The 24381-nt window shown below is 45.8% G+C and overlaps 1 protein-coding gene and 1 pseudogene across 4 annotated transcripts in view; both read right to left on the bottom strand.

Annotated features, from left to right (window-relative positions):
- Positions 1-4869: 4869 nt before the first annotated feature.
- Positions 4870-24381, bottom strand: part of EMC1 (ER membrane protein complex subunit 1) — a 30010-nt gene continuing 10498 nt past the window's right edge. The window contains exons 7-23 of one of the 4 annotated variants that reach the window (XM_006866325.1): positions 23230-23379; positions 22761-22928; positions 22203-22274; positions 21820-21882; positions 19498-19620; positions 18768-18864; positions 18367-18489; positions 16147-16346; positions 15851-16000; positions 15089-15250; positions 14619-14738; positions 9784-9921; positions 8497-8670; positions 7736-7946; positions 6556-6640; positions 5293-5422; positions 4870-5135 (exon numbers count right to left, since the gene is read on the bottom strand). In XM_006866325.1, coding sequence (XP_006866387.1) covers positions 4956-5135; positions 5293-5422; positions 6556-6640; positions 7736-7946; positions 8497-8670; positions 9784-9921; positions 14619-14738; positions 15089-15250; positions 15851-16000; positions 16147-16346; positions 18367-18489; positions 18768-18864; positions 19498-19620; positions 21820-21882; positions 22203-22274; positions 22761-22928; positions 23230-23379 — 2346 coding nt within the window. In that variant the 3' untranslated portion in view covers positions 4870-4955. The remainder of the gene's footprint in view (positions 5136-5292; positions 5423-6555; positions 6641-7735; positions 7947-8496; positions 8671-9783; positions 9922-14618; positions 14739-15088; positions 15251-15850; positions 16001-16146; positions 16347-18366; positions 18490-18767; positions 18865-19497; positions 19621-21819; positions 21883-22202; positions 22275-22760; positions 22929-23229; positions 23380-24381) is intronic. The other 3 variants (XM_006866327.1, XM_006866326.1, XM_006866328.1) reach the window with 3 other exon arrangements.
- LOC102839107 lies at positions 13292-13818 on the bottom strand (annotated as a pseudogene).

The following is a 24381-nucleotide window of genomic DNA, read 5'->3' as shown; positions in this document are numbered from 1 at the left end:
TCACTGCTTCTCTGGGTAGGGTCCCATTCACCGCTCTTCTCCCTTGATGGTCCCAGGGACCTCCCCTCCTTACTATAAAACGTCTGCCTTTACATTTCCAGCCCTCACAGTCAGTCCTGATAACAATTATTCACTATTGTATCACAAGAGACCTATCCGCATTTCATTGCATCAGCCCCGCCTAGACAGATTGGCTACTCCTCAGTGGAGATTCTACCTTCCTCCACAACCCTCTGGATCTAGGTTTCCTCTTGAAAGCTTGTTAGGGCAGTAGCCCTTTTATTATTCTTGATGCTGTCTCTTCACCCAGTTAATTTTCATTTCAGTTTATTTTGTATTTTCTTTTTGTACGCTATCTTAAATAAGTGATTTCAAAAAGTTCATGGAAAAATATAATTTTTTTTTGAACTTTTGATTGTGAATTGAGTGAAGGTTTACAGAGCAGATCAGTTTTACATTCAACAAATCATTCACTTTGTTTCATTTTAATGACTGCAGTCTCTGAATGGAGTGTCACTTACCCCACTTCCTCCCTGTGATATGTGTTTCCATTTCGCATTCTTTCCCAATCCTTCTGAAGTTTGTCCTTAGGTAAGGGCTGTCCTTTGCATCTTGAATGGTTGGCCATTTCATGTTGTGTGTGCCTCACTAATGTTGTCCCTTACAGACCTAGCTACTGCTTGGCTGAAAACTGTCACAAGGGTGAGTTCAGCTCCAGACCTGAAGGGTGACCAAGGGCCATATAGTCTCAGCTTCTCCAGTCTCTTTCTCACCAGTAAGCCTGGTCTTTTTAATGATTTTGAGTTTTGTTTCCCGTTTTCTCTCATTCTATCCAGGACCTTCTAATGTGAACCCTTTCAGAACAGGAGTGAGCTAAGCACCATCTAGTTCTGGTCTCAAGGTCATTCCCTAAACTTCTTGAAGCCCCCTTGTATTGGTTGTAACAAGGTGAGGAGCTGAGCGACAGAGATGTCCAGGTTAAACTCCTGGAGCATAGCTACTCTGTGGGGCTGGATAAGCAGAGAGCTTTTTAGGAATTTAGCAGTCTTTAGAGCTGGGGAGAGGAGTCTATCCTCTTGTTTTTGTTAAAATAAAGGATTTATGGCCCAACAAAAGCCTAAGGAGCACTCTCAAACGCTTTCCAACCTACTCACAGGCATGGATGAAGGAGTGTTTTTGGGGTGTTATTAAATTATAGGGGCAGTTTATTATCCACCAGTCTTCTCTTCTTCTCTGGAGGTGGGGCATAGTAGGCATGTATCAACCTCGTCTAAAATTCACATCAAGTCAGTAACTACAATTTTAAAAGGAGGGAGGGAGGAGTATAAGAAATAATTTTCTCTGACTTGTTGTAAAATAAGTTCCTTTATGTGGCCTTTTGCCTTGATTCTTTGGGAAAGCAGCCTGAGAGATGTTCCCCCTGAGGAGTTAGTTACCTTTGCCCTGGGTTTCTACCTTAGAGGGTTTGTGACTTTTGTTCAGGTTGATTGAAGTCTGGGTAAGCTATGAACAAGGGCAGGTTGATACTTTATGCCTAGCCAGCAGCCCTGACCTGTGATTGGTAGGCACTGTGTAGGGACAGGTCAATAGACTATGCAAATAAAGTGAGTCATAACCTACTGGAGGGGATTGGTCAGTTTGTGGCCCTAGTGGGCATGCCATGCCTTGAAACTGACAAGGAGCTTTGTGTATTTAAGTAGCCAGTCCCACAGAAGTTTGTAGACAGGAAGAAGCAAGGAAAGAAGGTGGGAGCAGAGAGGAGGCAAGAAACTTCCTCAAAGAGTTGTAACACTGGTCAAGGGCTGTAACACTGATGACAGCAAGAGACCTACAAGGGGTCCAGTGGCAGAGCCATCAGTGACAGCAGGACCAAGAGAAGCATGTCCTTGCAGGGCTGAGAGGAGGCCTACAATGGTCACAAGGTGCTAAGAGAGCTGCCCTTCACCGAAGAAGAGAGACTTAGTCTACATGATTCCTATGTTGTACCCTATTCCTCAATAAACCCGTGAACTGTAAGTATGGCTGGTGAGTTCTGTGAGATGCTGCAGTGAACCCACATGGAGAGGGAAGCGTGACTGGCGTCAGAGACGGAGTGATACAGAAGGCAGAAATCTCTGCCCTCTGCATAGGAATTGGCTTTGTGCTGATTCTTGTTATTTGAAGTTACTCATAAACCAATAAAGTCTAATTTCGTCTACAGAAAAAACTGGGTTCTTACTGACCTTTAGGAGTCCTGGTGTGATGCTGTAAGTAAGCACTGGACTGCGAACCACAAGGTTGGCAGTTCAAACCTCTCCTTGGAAACCCTATACAGGGTCACTATGAGTTGGAACCAACTCAATGGCACTTAAAAACAACTGAATTTGATTCTTGTTATAAATGGAATTCTGCATTTAATCCATGTTCCTTCCCCATTAATTAGTTCCTGCTAAGAGTCAAAGACTAAGGAAAATAATAAAAGCCGTAATTCATTTTACATTATTCCCAACAGGAACCGAGACTCACCTCACTAAGCACTGCTTAGCTGCAAAATGTTAACACCAAATGATCTTGTATGTTGACCAAAGTGATAATAATGACATAAAAAAATATCGAGAAACCCTTTTTAAGTGAAAACACTACTTGATAAGTGCCATCAAGTCAGTTCCAACTCATAGCAACCTTGTATAGGATTTTTGAGAAGGGACTGGTGAATTTGAACCACTGACATTTTGGTTAAAACTGACTTTGTAGTCCAGTGTTTATCCTACATTGTCACCAGAACTCTGAAAACACTGCAGAGGCCCCAAAATTAGCCTATCTAATGAAGACTGGGGAGTCCTAGTGTGGTGCTGTGGGCTAAAGAAGTGACCACAAAGTCGGTTTGAACCGCAAGGCTGGCAGTTCAAAGTCACCAGCCTCTCCTTGGAAACCCTATACAGGGTCGCTATAAGTCAGAACTGACTCGAAGGCACTTAACAACAATGAAGACTGGGGATCAGAGAGCTCAAGGCACGTGCACAAAAGAGGAAGATGAGAAAGCAAACAGATCTCAGCACTGAAGACACTGTCTCCGAAGGCACAGGTAGACGCTGATCATACCTGTTTAGAGATAAGTGCTACTTTAAGGTTAAGGTCAAGGACTTCAATCTGACTTGTGTTATTGTCACTAGATATTTTTTAAACACCTGCTTTGAAGTATCATCTCAGTGAAATGGTAATGGTAGCTGAAATAAAGGGATTTTTAAGCAAGGGGAGATACCGCCCCTCCCATTAGCTTGTTAGATTTAGCATACAGGTCAAGGAAAGCTAGAACCGTACAGATTTTCACTGTTCAAGCAGAACTGCTAGCAAGACGGTAGCTAATGATGCAGTTAGCTGGCACAGTTTATATAGGACAGTCAGAAGTCCAGCCAGAGCAGCTCAAAACTAGAGCAGAATCTTTTTGGCTTATGTTTAACATTTACTCTCTTCTCCCTGGTCATTTAAAACCAAAATACACCTTGCATCAGAATGAAAAAGCTGTTTTGTTTTTGGTCATACTCAGCAGTTAAGTAATTTGTTGAAATTAATTTGACAACTTTATTATTATTACCATTGTTCTGCTCTACTGTAATATACCATAAGCATATGATCATAGACAAAATTTTAAATAGCTTAACCCAACTTTTCACCTGTCAAATGGGTCTGTTTCCTTATGAAAGCCCACTGTGCATTTCTGCACTGCTTTGCTCCCTTTCCCTGCCAGAGCAGCCTCAATGATGTTCTGAAATCACAAGAAATAACTGAGCCAAGCCATTCACCCCTCACTCACTTTATTCAGACACCTGAGTGTACCTCTCCCCTAACAGGGCAGGAGACGGTCTACTCTGTACAGTTCATTCCTCAGAGTCAGGAAAGCCCCATCACTCCCACATCCGTGAGCAAGGAAAAACTTGGAGGAGTTCCTTAATGTAGCAAGCACAGCAGCACAGCCAATCTGCAATGCTACATCCACAAGCTGCCAGTTCCTACTTCTCCCTTTCTCTCCCCTTTAACATTTCCAAGGTTAGATCAGTAACATTTACAATCTGCTTGTTTAAGAGCAATACAGTGCTAATTTATATACAAAACTGAAAATAAATATTGGAGTACCTAAACAAGGACATTTTTCTCTAACTCTAGGGTATAAGATGAGAGAGGTTATGGGGTACCATGAGATAGGCAGATTCTCTTTATTCAAGTGTCAGACAATTCAGTAGTTCTAAACAGGCCTCCGCTCTCAACCATCTGAGGCAAAAAGCCTGGGCAGTGGCCCACAAACCAAGACTGAAATGCCCAGCTGGTTCCTGAGAAGTGGAAACAAGGGTTGGGTGGTCCGGCCTAAGAAACAGGAGCATGAACTAGAGACACAGTTGTAAGAAGTTTTGACAGCATCCATGGATTCCTCAACCAGAAGTTACTTTGGAGAGAAACCATGAGAAGCTGGATCAGTCATCCAACCTTGACTGAGGATGGATCTGATTTCTTCCCAACATCAAACAGCAAATGCCCTCACAGGACCGGAGTTGTCATTAAGAGCTCCTGTCTGACTTTGTGGCAGAAGGAAGGGAACAGAATTTATAGAGAAACCTGGGAAAACAGAAAGCAAACCAAAAAAATCAAGTAGGGCTCACAAAAGAAAAATCTGTTTGAGATCTTATAAATTTTTTTTTAGAAAAGGGGGAGTGGGGGACATTCATGGAAGTGCTGAGGAAAAGGTGGCAACGACAGCCTTTGGGCTTCAGGGGAAAGTCCGTCAAGACGCTTGGTGATTGGTTCTAGCTGAGTGTGTGCGTTCAGTCTATGGCAGCACGTGCATTGACGAGAAGGTCCTCTACCTCATCACAGCCTTCAGTGAGATGAGCATCAACGAATGTGTCACACTGCAGCCATAGCTGCTTAGCTGGCCTGTGGCCTCCTCGGCTCTCGGCTCTCAGGTACTTGGTGTTTGGTCTCTATCGCCAGGCGCGGTTCAGGAGTTTCACCTGTGCCAGTCTCTTAGTGATCATGGTGGCAAACACCAGGCCAAAGAGGACACTGCTAATTAACACGTAGTCATAGTCATCCTTCAAGACATCAAACTGTTTGGATGGGTAGACTCGAGTTTGGTAAATGTCCAAACCATATGCCACAACCTGCAAAGGCAGAAGGGAGCCAGAATTACGTAAGGGGGTCTACCACACGCTCAAACTCAGGTAATAATGGTGGCATCCCCACAGTGAAATAAGGAGCAGCCATCACACGGGCGTCTGTGGTGAAGGGGGCACAGGCTGGACTATGGGCTCGACTCACCAGGCAAGTGGACTCCAGGCCTGAAGGAGCTGTGTAGATACCTCGCATTCGAGAAACTGTCTGGTTATAGTTGATGAACCGCTCTGCGTGTATCTGTACGTCTGGAGAATACGGGATTAGGTTCTCCTCTCTGCAAAACACCAGCAAAACAGGCAGTCTGAAAACTGTTGCCCATTCTGAGTCCTGCGAGCTGTTCAGGCCTTCCAGGGAGGTTTCAAAAAGGTTGTGGAAATTTCCGTTATCTTTTCAGCCCATTTCTCCCCCCACTTTTAGGAGCCCCTTGAATCTCACCTCAAATCTTTGGTAAAAGTCTACTTGCATTAGATAGTTAAAAACTAATCAGCTGAATGTTAGCAAGGACTGCAAGAAAGAAAGCTATCTGGAGAAGGACAGATAAATGATTATCTTCAATAATAATTTTTTTTTTTTTTTTTAAGTAGCATACAGACAGTGTGTCAGACCAGAGAAAAGTCAGGGTTGTTCCAAGACCCACCCTGAACCACTAGGCCGAGCCTGCGCTCAGAGTGCCCTTCCAAGTATACTCTCCTTGGAAAACCCGCATACCCCAGGATTTTCTGCACCTTAACCTATTCTCTCTCATGTAGTCCTCAAAACCACACTTTTTGTCCTCATTTGCCAAAGCAGATCTGCTGTCTCCTGCCATGGCCACTAGTCTCTCAAGCCCTTCAGAGAATTCACAATGAAGGTGAACAAAAATATGCATGAGAATATGAAAACAGGTAATAAGCTACTGGCTTCCCTATATGATCTGGTCCCCATGACCCCCTCCCTGAGCTCATTTCCTGGTCTCCCAGCCACACTGGCCTCTGTACCCCCTCCAACACGGCTGACATGGGGGGAGACTTCAGGGCATTTGCACTGGCTGCTCTGCTTCAGGTATACATGGGTCTACTCTGTTCATTTCTTGTAGGTCTTTACTCAAAGGTTACGTGTTCAGAGAGAAGCTGCCCTTTCTCAGTGTCACCCATTTGTCCCGTAGTCCTTCACAGCCTCAGCCCTAGTAGAGTTTTCTTTCGCCTTAGCATCTACCATTATCTAACGTACTATATACTTGCTTATCTTGGTTACTGTCTGTCTCCTCCACCAGAATGTAAGCTTTATGAAGGCAGGATTCTTTGTCAGACTTGTTTACTGCTAGATCCCTAGCTTCTAGCACAGCCTAGGGCACACAGCATACTGAGGAACAAGCTGAATCCACAAGGTCACGTTCCTTCAAGTCAGCACCAGACACAAGTGCCGCACCTGCTCTGTTCTGTTGGGATCTCAGGACGGCGGGGATCCAGCAAGGCCTTGGGAAGGGAGAGAATTGCTCCTGAAGGTAGCCCAACTGCACAGGAAGAAAACATACATGAATGTCCATACTGATCCAATTCTACATTAGAACCAATTACAAAAATATCACTACAGAAATCAAAAGTAGAATCTAAAACAAACAAATAATGGTTCCATTGGCATCCATGAAGAGCCTGGTGGTGTGGTCGTTAAGCACACAGCTACTACCTAAAAGGTTGGTGGTTCAAATCTCCCTGCTGCGCCACAGGAGGAAGGTGTGGCCGTCTGCTTCTAGAAAGATTTATAACCCCTAGTCCCCACAGGGCAGTTCTACTGGGTCCTGTACTTGGAATCGACTTGTTGGTAATGGGTTTGGGTTTTTTGGTGGAGGAACCCTAAGTATCCAAAGCCAATAATCCAATCATACACAAGTCTAAATGAAAGTTCCACTTTTGAAGATACTGATTCCTTTCCCTGTCATCCTGGGACATCAGAAAATAAAAGGCACTCTTTCTTCTGCTCGCTCTTCTTTTAAGTAAGACCTGCCACAGCCAAGCCAAGTCTCCTTGCTGTTAAACCAGATGCTACAGTTGTGAGGCCGGGGCAGGCTGGAGGACTGGGCAACACAAGCTCTACCAGCTGCAGTAGTGGTGGTGATGAAACTTGCCAATAAAACAATGCCAGGAGCCTGTCCAAGTTCGGTGTCACAAACATCTTTCGTGTAATCTACTAAACAGAGCAGCCTGCTAATTAATCAGTAAGTCCTGAACTTGTTGTTAGTGCCATCAAGTCAGTTCCAACTCATAGCGACCCTGAATAGGGTTTCTGAGGAGCAGCTGGTGAACTTGAACTGCTGACCTTGTGGCTCAAACCGACTTTGCAGTACAGCTCGAAATCTTAGGTCACACCCTGGTCCATAACCCAGCAGCACAGATTATCTATATTAAGCATGATGGTGGGGGCCAGTTTTCTGAGCCAGGTGGGAAGGTAGGACAGAGAAGGAAAGTGGTTTCTCTGAAATAAGGAATGTGAGAGAAATGGCTATCTTTTATAGGTGGCAAAGCCCGATTAGGGAACATTTTCTGCTGTAACAAAGTCCTCTCCTAGCCTTCCCTTGGTGGTGGTGTAACAGGGCTCCCCAGACACTCACTCAGCAAGTGTCGGCTGGTGATGCCCCGCTCCGTGATGGTGGCTTCCATGGCACTGATGGAGGAGGGGAAGATGTAAGACTGCTGGAGGACCTGGGGCAACTGCGGGCGGTCCAGGGAGCTGAAGGCCGTGGCGTTGTACTGCTCGGTTCCCTCGTAGAGTTCCAATGCGGTGAACTCATTGCGCCGAGCCTTGGTGTTCCAGTACTGATACTGCAGAGAGAAACAGGGCCTCAGCTACTGGTTCAACTAGAAAAGACAAGTACACTGGGAGGCACCTTTCTAATTAGCTTGGGATCCAGCAAAGAAAGAAATCACCTACCACCCAGTTTTCTTCCACACTACCGAGTTTACATTCAAGGTAGTTTTATCTAGGCTATCCAATGTTCATCACAAGATAAAGGGATTTGCAAGATTCTCAGAAGTCAATGAGAGTAACTAACAAATGAATCCAGGTGTTGTCGGAGCGAGACTAGAGTTGACTGCTACGCTTCCTCTTTCACAGATGAGACAGTTCAGGGAGTTTGACTAATTCAAGGTTGTACAGTCAGGAAACAAAAGCCCTGGGATTCAAACCTAGCCTACCCACTACCAGGACCCTGTGCTGCCAGCCAGGAATTTTGGGTTCTATGAAAGCAGGAAGCAGCAACCAGATTTCTGGAAAAAGAAGCAAGGAGAGCAGTTAAGAGAGAGAGAGGCCAGTCATACACTCTGTAGATACCCCACTTGGTCGTGACAGCAGACTTAGTCATCCACTGCTTACCACCACCCAGTTCTCAGAGTGCACGAGATGGACAGGGCCCTTGGCTTTCTTCTGCACGGAGGAGTGGACGATGCGTCCAGTGACACCATCGATGAGGAAGATGCCAATGAAGGTACGCTCTTGATGCGTGTCCGTGCTCTCTGTCACCACCGCCAGGAGATTGGGGTTCAGGCTCTGGGGAAGAAGAGGGAAAGAACTCCTTCAGAACTACAGTGGCACATTATGAGCAACAACACTTCACTGTGAGGCATTTGGAGCTTGGGCTTGGCAGAGGAATTGGACTTTCTGGCTAACAGACTGTGTTTCATATTTGGAGCTCTGGTAGCGTAGTGGTTATGAATCGGGCTGCGAACCTTAAGGCCAGCAGTTCGAAACTATCAGCTGTTCCGTGGAAGAAAGATGAGGCATTCTGCTCCCGTAAAGATTTACAGCCTCGGAAACCCTGTACAGGGTCGCTATGGGTCAGAAACGACTCGACAGCACTTAACAACAACAACAACAGTGCGCTCACTTAGCGTCTATATGAGATGGTCCCCACCTGTCATGTCATTAATCCCCTTCATAACCTTGAAGTGTGGTTGTTATCTACATCTCACACATGAGGAGAGTCTTAAAGAAAGCAAATGGTAAGCCAAGATAAAACCCAGGAGAGCCCACTCACTGACTGAAGGGCACTCCTCCAGCAATGTCACTTCCCACCACCAAATGCTTCTCAAGGTCACCAGTGCCCTGATCACAAAACCCAATATCCATTTTCAGTTCTCGTCCTACTTGACCTACTAGCATCACGGTGACCATTCTCTCCTTGACACACTTTCTCCGAACACTTGGCCTCCGTAACTCCCATGCCCCTAGTTTTCCTCTGCCTTACTGACCACTGCTCTGTCTCTTCTGCAGATTCCTTGTCTTCGTGTTATGATTACACTGTCCCCTCAGATAGCTTTGTGTCCATTAGTTCTCTCTCTAATCGCCCTCCCTTTACCACTAACGAGAGTGGTAACACAGACGTGGAATGCTACTTGGCTAGCGCACTAACAACCAGGACAATAGTTACCTTCGGCTGGTTGGTTATCACACAGGCCAGGCATTGTGCTACACATGAACATACCATGTCACCATCACTACAGCCATAGGAGGAGGCTTTATTATTAAGCCCATTTTGCAGACAATAAAACTAAGACTCAGAGAGATGAAATGCTCAAGGTCATATGGCTACCAAACCCTAGTGTCAGGCTTCAAAACCTCGCTTTCCTAAAGCCTTAGCTGTGTGTGACTGCTGTGTTGTACCTTATAGAGCACACTCCGATCTCCCATCACTCGGCCCTGGGAGTGCACATGCTCACTGCTGCGCTTCCCCTTCACCATGACGATCCGCTGCACTTCCGGAGGGATGGTCAGCTCCCAACTCAATTCAGTGGTGAGGTCCTAGAGCAAGGGCAAAAGAGCCAGCACTGGTGACTGGGTGGGCTTAACCCAACTCACAGCTAGAGCGAGATAAGTTCTGGAGTTCAGTACTTGTCACCTTTGTGCCCTATGGAGCAGAGATCTATTTTCATCCTGGGGATTCCCAGAAAAACAATAACCATTTAGAACTCCCAATTTGATTTTAAAAGATACTAAAGCCAGTAAGAAATTAGAGAAATCCTTGATAATGTTCCATTATCTGAGCAGGACATGCCCAAGAAAAAAAAAAAAAAAAGCATTTATTACCAGAACCTAAGAACCCTACAGGCTGGAGCCCACAATGAGTTACCGAGCTGGCAGCAACCTGGAAAGGTTTCCTGTGTAGTTCTGTATAGTCCCAGGAACCCAATAATTAAACATTTATGATTAACTAAATTATTGTACATCCATACCATAGAATTTCATGGCGCTACTAAAACATGCTGAGGTACCACTGAGGGTGGGGTAGTACTGAAAATGGATCCAGGGCCTTCTGAGGTAGTGGTGTCATTCTGCCATCTGATTGCCATTGGTATCGTGTACATTTTCAGGGAGCTCTACTGGCACAGTGATTAAGCACTTGACTGCTATTTGAAGAGTCAGTGGTTTACATCAAATAGCAAAGCTATCATCCCCTCTGTACACAGGGTAGATAGGGATGGGTAACTTAGACAATGGCTACCTAAAATGAGGGGGCAATAAAGGCACGAAGTGACTGGCTTACAAGGTTTCAAGAGTTTAGTTTAAGAGTGTGTTGGGGAAGAAAGAGTCCCCACTGAATAGTTTTCATCTTGTCTAGATGGGTCTGGTGTAAAGAGATGGGGATACGATTCTTATGATTCAATAGTAATTGTCATCATGACTAATTGTGACTGTCACACTTGTAAAGGTAGAAGTTTTGTAACAAAAACGGGGAAGTAGTTAATCTTACAGTCCACAAACAAAGGACCCTAGGACCATCAAGGGAGAAGAGCACAAGCAGAATGCGGGACCCTATCCAGAGAAGCAGCAACACCAGAGATGGAGGCAGAGATGAGGACATGGAGAGAGGGAGCAGCTGAGGACTCTAGATTCACGGAAAGAGAGGGACTGGGTGCTGGCGGCCAGGAGGCAGGCTTGCAGAATGTGCCCTTTGGTTGTTTAAATTATTATATATGCCTGAGTGTTTAAAAAGATAAAAAAAGAGCTAAAATGAACAGAGAGAAATACTTTCAACTGATGGTACATGGAGGGGATTATAATCATTGTAATGAAACAAAGTATTTGATTTGTTGAATGTAAAACTGATGATCCATCCTGTAAACTTTCACTCAAGTCACAATAAAAGCAAACAAACAAACAAAAGGCAGTGGTTTGAACCCATCAGCTACTCTGAGGGAGAAAAATGTGGCCATCTGCTTCTGAAGAGATGTGAGCCTTAGGAAACTCTCTAAGCAGCTCTACGTTCTCCTATAGGGTCAGTGTGAGATGGAGTCAACTGGACAGCCACGGGTTTGGGTTTTCTGGCTGCTTTTATGAAGATACACTGAACTGGAACCTTGTGATTTCTGTACTTTTCTGAATGTATATTATACAAGGATGAGTAAAAAATTATCCACACTCTGGTTATATTAAAACATTAGTCCACGTCCACAGCTGACGACAACACTGAGCATACAAGTGAAAGGATTCTGTCAAATACATGAGTGATAGTGGATTGTGTGGCAAATCATTTGCATATCAGCCATGGCTCTTACTATGAAATAATCCATGACAAACTTGGGTTGTGAAGAAGTTTGTGTAAGATGGGTACTGAAATAACTCACAGAAGGACATACACAAAAGCGTTTGGGCATCTGCAAACAAAATGTGGACTGATACTTAAAGGAAAGTAAAAGTTTTTTTAAAAAATCATTACTGGTGACAAGACATGGATTCATCACTACGAGCCTGAAAATAAATAGCAAGGGTATGGAATGGAAACATCCTAAATCGCTAACCAAGAAAAAATTCAACAGTCAACCATCAGCAGGAAAACTGATGCTTACAGTTTTCAGGGATTCTCAAGGGCCAGTATTGGAACACTATCAAGATAAAGGTTCAACAATCAACAGTGCTCATTACAGTGAGATGCTCACTGAAAAGCTGAAGCCTGAGTTTCAGGTTAAACGCAGAGGACTGCCATCCAAGAGAGTTGTGATCTTGAATGACAATGCATGTCCTCACAACTCAGACATTCTGCAAAAACTTAGTTTTGAGGTGTTAAAGCATCTTCCCTATAGTCCAGATATTGCTCCATCGGACTTTCACCTGTTTGGTCCCCATAAAGCAGCCCTTTGAGGATGAAGATTCACCTCTGATAAAGAAGTGAAGACAGTGGTGCATTTGTGGCTTAAAGCTCAGCCTAAAACACTTCTTAATAAGGGAATATGAAAGCTTGTGGATAGATGGACAGAGTGTATTGAAAAGCAAGGAGATAATGTCGAAAAATGATGTACTTGCCTTTTCCAAAAGTTAATTAAAATAAAATTCTACAGCCAGAGTGCAGATAATTTTTGACTTACCCTTGTACTTTAAATAGGTTTGTTTTAAAAATAATGAAGCTGTTGTTGTTGTTGTTAAGTGCCGTGGAGTCAGTTCCGACTCATAGCGACCCTGCACAGGGTTTCCGAATAATGAAGTAGAAAACACATTAAATAAAAAAAGCAAATTTCAAAATAATATAATTTGATCTCGTATGAACAATAAAAACTACATGTATGAAACTATATTTGCAAGGGAGCTTCAAAATGTTCGTAGAAAAATGGGATTTAAAACAATGGAATTTTTCTGCGGGCTTTTTAAAGCCCCTTACTATGTGGTCCCACTGCTATTTAAGCTGTCCTCTGATGTACTGTAATACACAAGAAGGGCTGGAGGAAGACTCAGCAGGGAAGGGACTGAAGGTGTCCTGTCACATTTCACTTACTGACTTCTGTGTCAATTTCATCTTCTACAATTAGAACACTTTCATGTACTGCTTTGAAACAAAATTTAAGATCACATCATTTTTCTAATAATAAATAAGCCTCCAAGAAAACTCAAAGCCTCAATGATGAAGATCAACACATGAGAGGAAGACAGTCATATTCCCCGGAGGTCAGAGACTATTGAGAATAGATTTGGTTTATGTTCCCTCTTCAGATGGGCTCCTTTGTTTTCCCTTAGCCACTGATGACACCCTCAGGGCTCCAGTTTCTCAGGACAACCACATTCCAGCTTGCTCCCCTCCATCCACTATCTTTCATGACTCCCTTTTTAACAACTTGGAGAAATAATTTTTTTCTACCCATGAGGGTAAAAATGTTTTGTCTAAATACAGTTGTGTAAAAATTTAAATGAATAGGATTTTACTGGGCATCACCACAGCATTAAAAGTGAGCATTAATCTTGTAGTATCATCAACACTAACTTGTTCCTTTTCATGAAACTGCTGCTGGGGAACCAGTTGTTTCTGCAGAGGTTCAAGGGAAAGGTCTTTTGAAACGTGCACAAGTTCTTTTTGTTTATCAGCTGTTGTTGTTAAATAGTCAGAAAGTCCTAAACTTCTTCTTGTTAAGTGCCATGGAATCGGTTCCAAATCATAGCAACCCTGCATAGGGTTTACAAGGAGCAGCTGGTGAGTTTGAACCACCAACCTTGCAGTTCAAACCGACCTTGAGGTCAAGTGCTTTTCCTGCAATCCTACAGCACCACACAAGGACTATCTACAGAGCTTTATTTCTTAACTCTTTCATCATTCACAATGTTTATCTTCTTAAGACTTATGCTATCTGGTTTTGCTTTGCTGTTAAAGTTTTTTTGGCTTGCTATGTGAAATACATTCGTAGACTGCTGCCCTCTTCGTTTTCTCTTGACCATTGTTAAATCTTCAATACCAGCGTGTAGCTGCTTAATCCCCAGGTGACACTATCTGTACATACAGGGTGCAGACACTTAAGACTGTGTTTGGGGGCAGGTCATTCCTTTGCTGTTTACGCTAAAGGTTAGCAGTTACAAAAGTCAGGAAAAGAAAATGTATTCTCAAAATAACAACAGTTAAGACTTAGCTTCAACCCCACAGAGTATGGGCCCTAGCTTAACCTCTGTGCTGCATTGCCTGGGGTCTTACAGATGGAGGAGCCCTCTAGTGTGTACACACCACAGATTACTCCTCTACACAGCCCTGTTAGTGAGTCAGAGGCAGCCCTTAGATGCCAAAGCCAGTGTGCATCACTGTTAGTAAGAAGTTAGCCAGTATGTCATGACCAGAGTAATCTACCCAATTGCTAGAAATAAAATTCAAAACACACACTCTGTGAAAAAAATTCATCAACAAAATCATCTTCATATATAAAGGACAACTCATTAGTCAACAACCTTTCCACACACCTCTAAGATCGGAGACAAATGTCCCTTCCCTACAGCAGACATATAGAAATGGGGAATGAAAGCAGAGACTGCTCCACTGTGCACTACTATATCTCCAGCACCTAAAACCACGTAGTAGCTGCTCAATAAATAGGAACTAATGGTTGATTCCTAATCAGACATCAAAATTACAGTTATCTAGTTCACAATATAATGGCTACCTTAATTCACTTCTTAGTCAAATTACCAAAAATAACCACACCCCCATCCCATAAGGGTCCTATGGAAAAAGCGCTGGGCCCCTTTCCTACCTTCCGAAGCCGATACCCACTTAGCCGTCCCTGCTCGGCATCCACCAAATAGAAGAAGATGGAAGGGGCGAGTTCATGTAGTTGTCGCAAGACATTTCGAGTAGCTGGGAAAGCAGTGACCTGGAAAACCCAGACAGTCCAAGAAAACAGTTAAAGGAAAGACTTAGAAATCTCTAAGCCCAGTTTCCCAAGATTCATTATTATTTCCCCATCAGAAGAGAGTCTTAGGACTAAAAAAGCAAGTCTTCAAGGAATGAAACAGCAACTGAATTCAATTCTGAGTTAAATTTAGCCCTGTAAAGAACCTGAGGTTTTTTTATAAGAGCAGAAAGAATGATTAATCAAGTTGCTTACAGATGCTCCTGGAACCCAAACATGTGCTGACTGAATACAGCACTCCACCTCTGGTCCACTGACAACTATCTGACTGCCCCCTCCCCACACCCAATTCCATTCTGAAGATATGGTACCTTGTACTCATCATCTATCAACAGCAACACCTTGGCATAGTCTTGATCCATGATGGGTAGAAGCAAGGACTGCAAGATGGGGCGCTTCAGTACTGGGGGAGCCACCTGGCTCCACTTCCCAAAAATGGGATTGAAGACATAAAGAGAGCTCATTCCTGTCTCCTGAAAGAGGCAGTCAAACCGTCAGACTCCACACCAGCGTAAAAAGAGTGCAAGTCCTGGGAAGCTGGGATTTCAGCTCAACTGTGAGGGAGTCCTGAGTCTCTGCCCTCCGTGTAGAAAATAATTTCTTGGCTGAAGGTGAGTGTTCTCCTATGCTAATATCAAAATGAAACCAGCCCAAATCTAACCAAGAATTGGATGTATTAAAAAACAAAAAGATGCAGGACAGCCATTCGTAAAGTGTCTAAAAGCCCCATTCACAGGAACCCTTGAATGAATCCATAAAAATCTTATTTTGGCAGAGGAAGGTACAAATCACTTCATGTCCTGCTGTCTCTCATACAGAGAAGGGAGAACAGCCGCTGACAACAGCTTACACTTGGGAAGGAAGAGAGCTGGCGTACTACACATCTAGCTGATGAAGGCACACAGCCTTTCCACATCAGTGCTGATGTTTCCTCCCCCTAGGCCAGAAACAGGAAGAGAAAGACCTCTAATCCCGGAATGGCCCTAACTCGCACAGAATTCCAAGGGCCTAGGAGAGATTTAAATTACAACACATCAAAAAAAACTAAGCCAGGGGTGGCTTGAGGGCCTCACCTTGTCCTTCACTAGGAGGGTGCACTGCGGAGGGTGAGGGAAGTGAGCAGTTGTTCTCTGCACCATCAGTTTAAAGGAGGAGTCTGGCTTGACATTGGGTAGATACTGTTTCCACAGAATGGTGCCAGAGCTGCTCTCAATGCCAAAAAGCTGCAAAGTAAACAAATATCTGGTTCAGAATGAAAAAAGACCACCCCAAACATCGATTTTCACCTGGAAAATTAGCACCAGTGCTATCCCCTAGCAACAAACTGAACTTCAGAAGGTTTGGTGCTTGGGGTTTCAAGCCCTCTCACCTTGCCTGCAGCTGTGGCCATCACCATCATCTTTTGCAGGTTGAATTCATCTCTGGCCAGGGTGTCGATGTTTATCTCATTCTTAATCTGACTTCGGGGCTTCCGAGCATCATAAAACATTTTCCAGAGGTGGGCAGTCCAGGCTTGCAGCAGGATGAGCTGAGACGAGAGGCGTTTCAGGAACATCCCCAGCAAGCCGTCTGGTGTCAAGGAAAAGGTAATGCAGCTGAGGCCCAGTCAGCAGACTAGATGTTTCCGGCAAGGAGGCACTGGCTTTTCCCAGTGAGGGATGCTCTCTGTCCTGTGCAGCAACCACATCATTCACAGCCCAGGCCACAAGGGGCAGGCCTGTGTCCGACACCAATGGTCTCACTCAGGGCTAGCCATGCGGAAGCTTCTAAGGCTTACTTACCTGTCTCTTAGCTACTTCACCTGCCTACAATCTTTCAAGAGGAGACTAAGAGGTTGGGGTGCAGGCATGCAGGATGCAGCCATGCTGTGAGGGTTCTGACACAGCCCACATTCAGAAAGGCCCTAAGAAAGCCTCTGGCTGCCGTGAGAAAACCACAGGAGGCAGGCTGCTAGGGACTGCGGGTGCAGCTGTAGGTAGATCATGAGCAGTTACTTCCATTCCCACCTGCTGCATGTCTCCTTTGTCAACTGTTTAACCAGCACCAACACACCTACCTACATCCACTTCCCAGTGGCAATGGAGGATAAGCACTGGACTGCTAATCCCAAAAGCAAACCCACCAGCTGTTCTATAGATGAGGCCGTCTGTTCCCGTAAAGAGCTTCAGCCTCGGAAACCCTGTATTAGGTCGCCATTGGGTTGGAACAACTCGCTGGCAGTGGGCTATCCTTCTCTGTGCCCTGCCCCACTATCAACAAGGCCATACCCTTCAAATCTCCTCCACAGCACAATGTGGTCACAGATGGCGGGCAGCAGTGCGGAGCATAGTCTCTGAAGTCTGACAGGCCTGGATCACAATCCCAGCCCTGCTATTTGCTGGTGTCTGACCCTGGGGAATGTCCTTGCCTTTGTGCCTCTGGTTCCTCATCTATACAATGGCATGCTTCCTGTAGGGCTGCTAAGAAGATTCAGTCACATATGTACACACAGGATTTAACACAGTGCCTGCTGTTGCTGTTTGCATGCTAGTAGTTTCTGACTTACAGTCACCTCAGAGGGTTCTGAGGTGCAGTTAGCCGTCCAGTGCTGACCCTACAGAACTCCAGCACAGGATGCCTGGTACATAGTACACACACATTAAAAAGGAGCTGTACCTCTATTTATGTATCCTCTACCTCCAGTCAATGAGCAGAGAAGTGACAGCAAACAGGACACGTCACAAGCATGGCAGTTCACACACACACACAGTATGTACCTCATGATGTAAATCAGGAAAAATCAGTAACCAAAAGCTAGCATGTGGGCAGGCAACAAGCAACAAGGCAGCAAGAAACAGGCGTTACCTTGAATCGCTGGGTCCAGGCAGCAGAAACAAACAGTAAAGTCAAATTAATCCTTGGCTCAAGAACACGTGCAGTGCCTAGCAGGGTGCCTGGCCCACAGTGGACCCTCAAACTGTGTGGGGTAGCTGGGTCAATGGGCAGAAGGGAGACAGGTGGAAGGTAGGACTCAAGTCCTGGAGGGGATGGGACTGTGGCAGGCTTTAGAGGGCCCTGAGTTGTTACCATAATACTCAGATCAGCCCAGATATAATTTTCTACAAGGGTAGAGGGCTCTTGCTTTCAGGACAGTGGGTGTAAAGCATCTGACAAACTGCAGGCACTCAGGCAATGGTCACTCATGGTCTATCTCTAGAGGGATTCACAGCCAACTTTCAGAGAAAACGATGATTGTATAAGGCATATAAATTATACGTAGCGGATTAAGGGCTGGATTGCTAACTGCAAGGTCTACAGTTGCTCTGTGGGAAAAAGATGAGGTTGTCTGCTCCCATAAAGACCGATAGCCTCAGGAGCACTAGACAGAGTCACTATGAGTCGGAACCACCTTGGTGACACACAATCCCCATAAGGCATATGGCACCAATGCACTAGAAAGTGGTCACAGAGCTACTTCAGAAGAGACTGGCAACGTGCCTGAGCCCAAGCAGCCAGGACACTGTGAGTCTGTCTCTGTGGTCAACCACAAACCCACTCCCCGGGTGTCCACATCCAGCAAACCCACTGTCCCCAGCCCTGAGGTTCCTACCTGCCTTTTTGCCAAATTCTCCTTCCAGCTCAGCCTGTGCCCCCGTCAGAGGGAGATCCACCATCTCGAGGCACAGCACTTCCGCCAGTGACTCCTCACGGCTCCACACCACCACCTTCCCTGCTACAGAAAGCCACACTGTCAAAGGTCAAACCTGCCCCCTCTGACCTGAAGGGATTCCTCTAGGGGCTCACTGCAGTGCTAGAAAGAGTGTAGCAAAGGGCTGCCACCAACAGGTCAGGGGAGAAAAGCACACCCCAGGATACTGAGGAATTATTCAAAAGCTGATGACATTTGGCTCTGGAAAAAAATACTCAGCGTGAACTCCACTTCCCAGGAACCAGTCCACAGCCCAAACTTACAGGAAGGTCTCAAAAAATGGGTTGACTGAGGTCACTTACCCAGCTGCTGAAGGAAAAGGAGCAGGTGATCCTCCGTCTGGACTAAGGCTCGGTAGCCCACTGAGTCGTCCTTCTTCAAGAACACCTGGATGTACAGCTATCAGCAAGAGTCAAGACACGGCAGTCAGTGGGAACCCAGTGCCTCTCACAGCACCAGAGCCCGAGGCTCAGAGCGCCAGGTGTGGTTTGAGGTCACAGTACTCGCTGATGCCTACATGCTACAGCTACTCCCTCCACTGAGACAGCGCAGACACGACCCTACAGAGTCGAGCCCTTCAGGAGCACCACTCAGTCATCCACCTCTATCAGACCCCACAGAGTCCTTCCATCTGAGAGCTGAAGAAGCCATAGCCCCGAGAGATTCTGGAAGAGAATTCGCTATACACAGAGGCAATGGTGAGTGGGGATTAATTAAAGGTGCCAGCAGGCTGCAAACAGAGAGAGACCTGAGTATGAATCCAGCAGCACCTCTTCCGAGCTGAGACCAGACAGGTACTGAAGCTCACCAGTTTCCTTCTTTGAAAGCCAAGGTCAGTACTAACCAACCCCCAAGAGGGTTATGTCAATGAATACATGTCAAAAGCTTAGCACAGATCATCCAGAAGGATTTATAACAAGAAGCAGGCTCAGGAGGAACCGAACACACATCCAGAGCCCTAATTGAGGGCATAGGACCTGGCGCTGAGGAGAGGAAGCCCTGGGAGGAGACACCCACAGGATGAAGTCTCACCCGCTCAGGCCGAGTGCCGTTCTGTTCCAGGCTAAACGTGATCGTGGTGTCGAGCAGCCGTCGGCCTGTCTCCACCAAGTAGAGGTTAATGGTATAGGTCTGGTTGAAGCAGGTCAGGGAATCCTAGAGGTAGAGAGCAGGCAGTTAACTCGAGGGACGCGCAATGCAACTTCCCAAGGAGTCCAAGGATCGGGGCAGACATCCTGGAAAAGGAGCCAGGCCACAGGAAGGATATGCACAGGAAAATAAAAATGGAAGCTAAATCGCAGGTGCAAAGAAGATATTTGAGTAAATAAAATCACAAGTACTATGATTATTTTGAAGTCCTGGTGTGCTGTAGGATAAGCACTGGACTGCTAATGGAAGGTTGGTGGTTCAAACCTGCCAGCCACTCCTAAAGAGGGTCGCTATGGGTCAGAACTGACTTGACGGCACATAACAACAACAAATGATAATAAAGACCATGCTTGTTTTAGGAGTCCCTGGATGGTGCAAATGGTTCCCTTGTCTGGCTGCTAGCCAAAAGGCTGCAAGTGCAAGTTCACCCATAGACATTTGGGAAGGAAAGTCTGATGATGTTTCTAAAAACTAAGCCATTGAGAACCTTACAAAGCATACTTCTACTCTTATACATATGGAGTCACCATGAGTGGGAATTTACTCAATAGTAACTGTTTGGTTTTGGATTATATTGTTGTTTGTTTTACGTTTTTATTGTAAATTATATGATAGTTTACATGAGAGAACATCAGCCTTACATTCATCCAATCGTATCTCTTCACTGCCATGGTTACAGTCCCCTCCATGCATCATCAAACAACCAAAAGTTATACCCTGCAAGCCTGCCCCTCAGTCATCAGCACACAGCCCCTCTCTCTCTCTGGGTCTAGAGTCCCCAACTGCTCTATCTCTCCATGTCATCGTCTTTGCCTCCATCTCTGGCATCACTGTTTCTCTGGGTAAGGTCCTATACTCCACTCTTCTCCCTTGATGGTCCCAGGAACCTCCGCTCCTGGACTGCAAAGTCAATCACTCCCCTCCTTTTGCTACAAAACATCCACCTTACATTTCCAACCCTCACAATCAGTCCTGATAGCAATAATTCACTATTGTACCACAAGAGATCTATCCGTATCTCCTTTCATCAGCCCCTCCCAAACAGATTGGATATTACTCAGTGGAGATTCTACCTTCCTCCACATCCTCTGGATTAGGCTCCCTCTTGAAAGCGTGTAAGCCAGTCACTTCTTGCCTTTATAGCCTCCCCCATTTTGGGTAGCCTATGTCTAAGTTGCCCATCCCTGTCTACCCTGTGTATCAAGGGAATGATCCTTGATATAAAGAGTTGTTCCCCCTTTTGAGTTACTGCATCCATAAGTGTAGGTCAAGTTCATCAAATTGTGTCAGATTACTCTTTTTTCCCTCTTCTTTCTTCTTCTAGACGAGTTCTCATCATCCAGGCATTGAAGCCAGGTCAAGTGGGTATTATCTGCAAGTGTGGGTGTTCTTGTGCATCTCCCCTTACTTCTTATCAGCTGGACGTTTCACTCTCCACTCTTAGTCCTCTATGGCTATGTCACTGTCTCTGGGCCTAGAAGTCCCTAGGTCTCGCCACACTGCTGGCCAACCAGGTCTCAACCCGGGTTCACAGGAGTCTATTGAACGTGGTAGGACTTAGCTCACAGCTTCATTGCTGTTTTTCCCTCACTTCCCTTTATCGGTAACCAACATGGTCACCAGTCAGGCCACCTGTCTGCTCGTGTATTCCCCTTGAGTCTTAGTCTTGGAAGGGGGTTTGCCCAGAGGGGACCCGACCACTTGCCTTAATGTCTCCTGGGCAAGCAGCTTGCTTGTTCTTTTTTTTTTTTTATTTGGCTTTTTTCAATGATTGTTTTAGATGGGAGCTAATATAATGTACCAGATTTCCTAAAGAGAGATAAAAACTGTGAACACAGGCTTGGAGTAAAATCCTTTCAGAAAAACTTAGTAGGTAGGAAGCCACAGCAGAAATCTACACCTCCCATGGGGCCATATGCTTCTGCTTCATAGGCTTCATATGCAACTGCCACTTAATGCTCCGAGCTGGACTTGCAAAGAAATGGAAGACTGAGACGCAGAGGGGAGAGTGGTTAGGAATAAATTCTAGGGAGTCTACCTTCTAAACACTCAAGGATCAAGAGAGACGCCATTTAATTTATAGCATTCAGATACCCTGTTTGAGGCGGGAAGTGCAGACCTGCTCTAGCCTAAGCTGTGGCCCCACCTCGCCGGGGTGGCCCCGTGTCCTCAGGCCTAGCACAACCACCCAATGCCACACCCTACCTTTGGACTAGACTGCTCCGAAATGCTCCCCATTGGACCATCTTCAGAACTGCTAGGCTTCTGCTGGGGAGAAGAGGGGAGAGAAGTCAGCCGAAGGGTCACTTCCCAGTCACCAGCCTTCATTTCTGAGCCTTCTCCGTATTCAGAAGCTGGTAAATCTCATTCTCATCCCTGCCCAGTGAAAGTGCGGTCTTCATATAAGGGTCTCATTCCTTGGAGAAGGAAAGCTCTGCAGAGGAAGTGAAAACTTATTTCTCAATAGCCTCCTGCCCGCCCCCCTCCAGCCCCCCACAGGCAAACGTGCCCAGATTTCTGATTGTCGGGGTTCTTGGCAGAGATGAGGATGGAAAAGCCTAAATGCTGACTGTTCCTCTCATACTCACCGCCTCACTCAGACAGCTCATGACGGCGGCCACTGTCTTCTCCCCAGTAGTGGCCAAGCTCACCAGGGCAGTCTGGGGAAAAGACAGGGAGTCAGCTCTCCAGAGCCTGCAGCCTTACAAAGGTCAGCTCGTCAGTGCAGCTGATGGACTGCCATGTGAAATGGATGTGCATGCCCCAGACTCTGGGTTAGAAAACAACTGCGAGGGGATCTGAGCACAGAGAAAGGCTCAGCTGCATGTCTAGCTGAAAAGAGAACTCTCCCCAACTCCAACACAGGCATGGGTCCATCTTGAATCCCAGATGCCTAGAGTACGGACAGGGAAGCTCACCTTTATGCCCCCAGAGAGAAAGGAGCTAGTTTTAATCCAAATGACCCCTGTAACTCCTACTGAGAAGAAGTACCCCACTACCCTTTATGAGGTCACCCCCTCTGAAAGCTCTTATGAAAGATGACATCAATTGTGCTCTCAAAGAGCAAATATCTTCAGATTCAAAGGCAGGTCAGGTGCTTCTAGCCCCCATGTCTTGGGTAGACCTTCCTGAAGCCAGTTTGTTACCTGTGGGAAGTTTTTGAGCAGGCTCAGGACGCCGTGGTGGTAGTGCAGCAGAGCATAGTGGCTTGGGGACAACTGCAGGAAGAACTGGGCCCGAGAAGGATCCACTGGGTTGGGCTGCGTGGCCAGGATGCGGGGTTGGAATCCACTTGCAAGTTCTAAATCGAGAGACTGAGAGACAAGAGGGATTAGGGCTAGACGCTGACAAGTCACAGATCTCTCCTGGGTAGCAGTGTCTGCCCCATTCTGCTACTGAGAGTAACTAGGCCACAGCATTCAGCCCCAGAAGCTCACGTGCAGGTTCCCCAAGGGGAACAGTGGCCCATTTCTCCTGACATCCAGTCAGACAAAGCCTTGAATGTCTTCTGATGGCTGCCACTACTCAAGAAGGAAGCAGTGACACCGACAAAAAGACTTCCTGGGCAATCATGCTCACCTTTCTAAATCCTTGGCCATAGCTCAAGTCTCTCACCTGCAGTGGGATCTGCCTCAGCTCCCACTCCGTCTCCAGGGCCAAGGTTTGGAGGGAACGCGAGCTCGGGTCAGGGCACACGAGGACTGCCTCATCCACCACACCACAGGTTCCAATAAGACTCTGCAGCCATGGGGTCGAAACCCTGACCTATAGGGCAAGATGTCAAAACAGGAGGGTCACAATGTTTACATTTCCTTATCAGCTCATCAGCAATATCACTACCAGACCACATGGGCAGGTCTGATGCTCAAAGGTTCTTTGTGGTTAGTTCTAAAGTCCTTCCTGTCCCCCCAGTCTCCCAAGGGCCTCCCCAAGCCAACGAGAATCATTATTTTCTTTCTGGCCACTGGACAAATACACTTATAATTTTAATACATGCCACTTCAGGTAAACATTTCCCTTCTATATAGGCTACCATACATTACAAACATGGTAGAAAAATGCTTACTTGAAGAGTTGTGTATTAAAATGGTATCCTATCATTATTTTAAGGAGCTCTGGTAGCGTAGTGGTTACAAATTCGGCTGCTAATCTCATGGTCAGCAGTTCGAAACTACCAGCTGTTCCACAGGAGAAAGATGAGGCTTTCTGTTGTAAAGATTTACAGCCTCGAAACCCTGTACAGGATCGTTATGAGTCAGAACTGACTCCACGGCACATAACAACAAAAACATCATTATCTTGGAGTCCTGGTAGGGCACTGTAAGCTAATGTGCTGAACTGCAAAGTTGGTTTGAACCACAAGGTCAGCGGTTCAAGTTCACCAGCTGCTCCTTGAAAACCCTATACAGGGATGCTATGCGTCAGAACCAACTCGATAGTACTTAACAACGACAACAATCATTTTTTGGGAAGCCCGGTGGTTCTGTAGGATAAGCATTGGACTGCGAACCACAAGATCAAGGGTTTGAACCCACTAGCTGCTTCACAAGAGAAAGACGAAGCTCCCACAAAGATTTCCAGCCTGGGAAACTATCTACAGGGTTGTTGAGTGGGAATCAACTCCATAGCATCTAACAACACTGACATCACTACGTAAGAGCTTCTTTTAAGGATAGACATCGACTGGGCCAATGCACTTTTAAGGGTAGACATCGACTGGGCCAATGCACTTTTAAGGGTAGACATCGACTGGGCCAATGCACTTTT

This window comes from Chrysochloris asiatica, unplaced genomic scaffold (genome assembly GCF_000296735.1).
Source record: "Chrysochloris asiatica unplaced genomic scaffold, ChrAsi1.0 scaffold00090, whole genome shotgun sequence".
Lineage (NCBI taxonomy): Eukaryota > Metazoa > Chordata > Mammalia > Afrosoricida > Chrysochloridae > Chrysochloris > Chrysochloris asiatica.
The sequence above is the reverse complement of the archived record's forward strand: the minus strand, read 5'-3'. Positions and strand labels throughout refer to the sequence as shown.